Source organism: Rhincodon typus, chromosome 1, assembly GCF_021869965.1.
Source record: "Rhincodon typus isolate 14 chromosome 1, sRhiTyp1.1, whole genome shotgun sequence".
NCBI classification, from domain to species: Eukaryota; Metazoa; Chordata; class Chondrichthyes; order Orectolobiformes; family Rhincodontidae; genus Rhincodon; species Rhincodon typus.
The window spans coordinates 22,987,856-22,993,855 of NC_063332.1; the positions used below are offsets into that span (position 1 = coordinate 22,987,856).

Here is a 6,000-nt window from a genome sequence, read left to right on the forward strand (position 1 = left end):
AGTAAGATACATTATGAGAGTAAACTAGCTCAGAATATAAAAACAAGCAATAAAAGTTTCTATAAATATGTAAATCGTAAAAGAGTGGCGAAGGCAAACATTGGTCCTTTAGAGGATGAGAAGGCCAATTTAATAACTGGGAATGAAGAAATAGCCGAGACATTAAACAGTTATTTCGTGTCGGTCTTCACAGTGGAAGACACAAATAACATGCCGAAAACTAATGGCAAGAAGGTTATAGCAGGCGAGGACCTAGAACCTAAGGAGGCAGTGCTGGGCAAGCTAATGGGGCTAAAGGTAGACAAGTCTCCTGGCCCTGATGAAATGCATCCCAGGGTACTAAAAGGAAGAAATAGCAAGACATCTGGATATAAATTGTCCCATTGGGAACACCCAGCATGGGTTCATGAAGGGTAGGTCATGTTTAACTAATTTGGTGGAATTCTTTGAGGACATTACTTGCATGGTGGACAATGGGGAACCTGTGGATGTGGTGTTTCTGGATTTCCAGAAGGCATTTGACAAGGTGCCACATAAGGCTGCTACATAAGATAAATTTCCACGGTATCACAGGTAATGTATTGGCATGGATAGAGGATTGGTTGACCAGTAGAAAGCAAAGAATAGGGATAAATGGCTGTTTTTCTGGTTGGCGGTCAGTGGCTAGTGGTGTGCCTCAGGGATCAGTGTTGGGACCGCAATTGTTTACAATTTACATAGATGATTTGGAGTTGGGGACTAAGTGCGGTGTGTCAAAATTTGCAGATTACACTAAGGTGAGTGGTAGAGCAAAGTGTGCAGAAGACACTAAGTCTGCAGAGGGACATAGATAGACCAAGTGAGTGGGCAAAGGTCTGGCAGATGGAGTACAATGTCGATAAGTGTGAGGTCATCCATTTTGGTAGGAATAACAGCAAAATGGATTATGTTTTAAATGGTAAAAAATTGCAGCACGCTGCTGTGCAGAGGGACTTGGGAGTTCTTGTGCATGAATCGCTAAAAGTAGGATTGCAGGTGCAGCAGGTAATTAAAAAGGCAAATGGAATTTTGTCTGCCATTGCTCGAGGGATGGAGTTTAAAAACAGGGAGGTTATGCTGCAGCTGTATAGAGTCCTGGTGAGGCCACACCTGGAATACTGTGTGCAGTTTTGGTCTCCTTACTTGAGAAGAGATATATTAGCACTGGAGGGGGTGCAGAGGAGATTCACTCGGTTGATTCCAGATTTGAGAGGGTTGGATTATGAGGAGATACTGAGTAGACTGGGATTATACTCATTCGAATTCAGAAGAATGAGGGGAGATCTTATAGAAACATATAAGATTATGAAGGGAATAGATAAAGTGGAGGCAGGGAGGTTGTTTCTGCTAGCAGGTGAAACTAGGACTAGAGGGCATCGTCTCAAAATAAAGGGAAGCAGATGTAGGACTGAGGTCAGGAGGAACTTCTTCACCCAAAGGGTTGTGAATTCCCTGCCCAGCGAAGCGGTTGAAGCCACCTCGCTGAATGTTTTTAAGGCAAGGCTAGATAAATTTTTGAACAGTAAAGGAATTAAGGGTTATGGTGAGTGGGCGGGTAAGTGGAGCTGAGTCTCAAAAAGATCAGCCATGATCTTATTAAATGGCGGGGCAGGCTCGAGGGGCCAGATGGCCTACTCCTGCTCCTAGTTCTTATGTTCTTATCAACAGCCCTCTGCAGTAAAGAACTCCAAGGGTATACAACCATTCGAGAGGCGAAATTCCTCATCTCTGTATCAAATGGGCAACGCTTTACTCTGAGATTACACCCGCTGGTCCTAGACTCTCCCAGAAGGGGAAAACTCTCTGTATCTATCCTGACAAGTTCGCTAAGAATCTTGAATGCTTCAATTAGGTCACCTCTTAGGAGTCAGAGTCATGCAGCATGGAAACAGATCCTTCAGCCCAACTCGTCCACGCTGACAAGGTTTCCCAAACTGGATTAGTCCCATTTGCCTGCATTTAGCCCATATCCCTCCAGACCTCTCTTATCATGTACTTGTTCAAATGTCTTTTAAACGTTGTAATTATACCTGCCTCTACCACTTCCTCCAGTAGCTTGTTCTATACATACACCACCTCTGTATAAGTTGCCCCTCAAATCTTTCCTCTCTCACCTTAAACCTAAGCTGTCTCGTTTTGGACTTCCCTATCCTAGGGAAAAGACCTGGACTATTCACCTTACCTATGCTCCTCATGATTTTATCCACCTCTGTAAGGTCAACACTCAGCCTCCAAAACTCCAGGGAGAAAAGTTCCAACCTAACTAGCCTCTCCTTTTGACTCAAAACATTCCAGTCTCGGTAACATCCTTCTAAATCTTTTTTGCACCCTTTCCAATTTAATAACGTCCTTCTTAAAGTAGGGTGACCAGAATTGTATGCAATAACCCAAATGTGGCCTTACCAATGTCATGTACAGTTGTAACATGATGTCCCAACTCTTGTACTCAATGCTCTGACCAATGAAGGCAAACGTGCTAAATGCCTTCTTTACCAACCTGTCTACCTGTGACACCACTTTCAAGGAACTATTTACCTGCAGCCCTGGATCTCTCTCCATTCAACACTCCCCAGGGGCCTATCATTAACTGTACAGGTCTTACCCTGGTTTGTCTTACCAAAATGCAACATCTCGCATTTATCTAAAACAAACTCCATCTGCCATTCCTCAGTCCACTGGTTCATAGAATTTCCTCAGAGCATCCCACACAGACCCATCCCCTAATCTGCACATCCTGGAACACTACGGACAATCTAGCATGGCCAGTCCACCCAGCCTGCACATCTTTGGACTGTGGGAGGAAACCGGAGCACCTGGAGAAAACCCACGCAGACAAGGGGAGAATGTGCAAACTCCACACAGACAGTCGCCCGAAGGTGGAATTGAACCCGGGTCCCTGGCGCTGTGAGGCACCAGTGCTAACCACTGAGCCACCGTGCAGCCCAGCTCAGTTGATCAAGATCCCGTTGTACTCTTGGACAACATTCTTCACTGTCTGCTATTCCACCAATTTTAGTGTCATCCACAAACTTACTAACCATGCCTCCTGTATTTTCATTCATATGAATGCTGAACAAGTGAATCCAGCACCGATCCTTGTGGCACACTGCTGGTCACAGGCTTCCAGTTTGAGCATCAACCTCCACCCAAAAGATTAGGTTTAAAATCATGGACATTAATTAGATTACCCTACGTCAGAGAGTCATAGAGTCATACAGCATGGAAATAGACCCTTCGGTCCACCTTGTCCATGCCAACCAAGTTTCCCAAACTAAACTAGTCCCACTTGTATGCATTTGGCCCATATCCTTCTAAACCTTTCCTATTCATGTACCTATCGAAATGTCTTGAAAATGTTCTAACTGTACCTGCATTCCAGTTCATTCCACACACGAAACTTTGCTCTATTAAAGCAACTGTATTATTAATGAATCGTTCATTCTTTTGTTTAAGCTTTTGTGACGATGCTATGGCTTCAAGAGGCATATTTGATCTTGTGATTTTTTTAAAATCAAGAAAGGTTAAGACTGAGGTACTCAGCAATCTGTTTCAAAGCCCATAAATAAGCAGCTTGTGAGACCTTGAGCTTTGTTTTTCTAAATTTGAAACAATAGAAGTAGCCTTAATTGGTGGAATCAAGCTCCCACTGAACCAGGATTTTTAGTTTTAGTTTTTCAGTAGCAGTTTCTGGGGACTTGAATCTGGGTTTGAAAGCTATAGTACATCTCTTCCTGTTATTCTTTGAGCTTTCTCTTGATGATTTTCCCTGCTGGACTGGAGAATTGCCTGTGAAACAATCTATTTTACTGAATTTGCTTTTGCTGAGGGTGTGTTTGTGGAATGTTACTATGTTAGAACAGTTGCTGTTTAGTAGTTAAATAATCTATTATTCTGCTAGGTTATTCCAATTTCTTCTTTCTTTTGTTGTATTTTAACTGTAGTGTATGAACAAAGTGTGTTTTGCTTCAAGACTGGTAGTCTGACGAATCAAACCACATGTGGAACGCAATGCCTACACTTGTCTATAAAATAAGAAAAAGTTGCGGTCTAGGCAGCTGATTGGATTTAGTTGTGTCTCTGTATCATAAAAATTTCTAGAAATCTATCATCTCTGTTTTCTGCATGCTCAATGACTGAACTTCCACTGCCCTCTGGGGTGAAGAATTCCAAAGGTAATCTTCCCTCTGACTGGAGAGATGTCTCTTCATCCCAATTTGAATGGACTCTTTTTTGAAGACTGTCTCCTGGTTCGAGACTTACCTCGCCAATTTCTGCATCTAGCCTGTCTACTCTTTAAGATCTGTACAAGTTATCCATTTTTCTAAACTCTAGAAATTACAAACCCAGCCTCCTCATAGGAAATAATCTGGTACACCTCCATTGCACTCCCTCAATGGCAAGTATATTAATCCTTAAATAAAGAAGACCAAAACTAAATACAATATTCCAAGCGAAGTCTCAAAATACGAAGCAGTTCATGTAAGACATTCTGTACTCTGGATTAGGAAATATCTTTCGATAAGTTAAACATTTCATCAAAATGAACAGGATTTCCTCCTGACTGCTACTTGCATCTCTTTCAAATTGTTCCATTTTAGCTTTTCTTTTAAATCACTTGCAAAGCTCACACTGTCATCAAGTAATATTAATTCTTCCACTAATAATGGAAATTTAGCCATTGAAGACAAAGCTTTGAATTATTGCAGTCATTTTTCTCACATTTCATTTAGCAAAATATGTTATTGATTTATTTCCTAGCAGCTCTTATCTAAAGTACAATTACATTGTATTAAAAAACCATTAAAGTTAAGAGTTAGCATCCAAATTGAAAAATAAAAATACAAAATGCTGTAAACAATTACCAATTATTATTAAGTTTCTATTCTTTTTAGCTTTTATCTTATCAGTATATGCCATTAAAATAATTAGAGGGATTTGCATGTTGGCATCATTGAGCTCAACTATTTGGGGACTGAATTACCCCAGTACCAATGCACACAATAAGAAACCCAAAGATTATTCAACAAATCATGTAGGCATGATAAGTTGAATGACTACATTCTGCACTCTACAACTAGCTGATCAATTGCATTGGTAATTATACACATGCAACTGGGTTCAGTGATCTCTCCAGACTAATACTGGAATGTTAACAGCACTCAACACTTACGACAAAAATCTGAAATGGGTCAGGCAAAATAGAAACATGACACGGATTAATATTTTTCTTAAGGCAGGGCAATCTAATATCACACATACTGCTATTAAAATTTAATCATTAAGTATCAAAGGACTGCAAGCTTAGATATTCTTATACTCACCTTTTCATGAATCTCTTGTGTAGATTGCGCATCACAGAAAGCCACTGTAGCTACATCTTTAAGAATGGGCATTTCAACAGTGCAATCCCGGCCATCCAGCAGTGCCACCAGAGGGCGTGGGTGCATGGGGCCATTCATAATAGGAGGACGAATGCCTGGAGTCCAAAAGGAAATATAAACATTCCATGAGGTTTTTTGACATTTGTATTTGAATTTATATCAAATTGCTTCACAAATTAATTCCCAATTCTCTCAGACGGATTATCGAAGTACAAGATAAACCTTCCCAGCCCAAGTACAGAGAAAAAGAGTTACTACGGTGTCCCTGGGGATTTTGGGCCTTTGCAGATTGAACTGCACATCTCAGTTCAAGTCTAAGTAGCCAAAAGTATAAGCGTTAAGCAGAAAGGGTCGAACAATTAAAACCTGCCATGATAATTAATTAGGTGAGAAAACAATCCAAGCCAAAAAGAATAATGAACAGTTACGCTCTACAACCAAACTGAGTTATTAAGACAGTTATAGTAGGAACTGCAGATGCTGGAGAATCTGAGATAACAAGGTGTAGAGCTGGATGAACACAGCAGGCCAAGCAGCATCAGAGGAGCAGAAAGGCTGACGTTTCGGGCCTAGACCCTTCTTCTGAAGAAGGGTCTAGGCC

At 41.1% G+C, this 6,000-nt stretch overlaps 1 protein-coding gene across 9 annotated transcripts in view; it reads right to left on the reverse strand.

Annotated features, from left to right (window-relative positions):
* Positions 1-6,000, reverse strand: part of ctbp1 (C-terminal binding protein 1) — a 326,742-nt gene that overhangs the window by 49,781 nt on the left and 270,961 nt on the right. For all 9 annotated transcript variants that reach the window (XM_048599905.1, XM_048599872.1, XM_048599885.1 and 6 more), the window contains one exon: positions 5,340-5,494. In XM_048599905.1, coding sequence (XP_048455862.1) covers positions 5,340-5,494 — 155 coding nt within the window. The remainder of the gene's footprint in view (positions 1-5,339; positions 5,495-6,000) is intronic.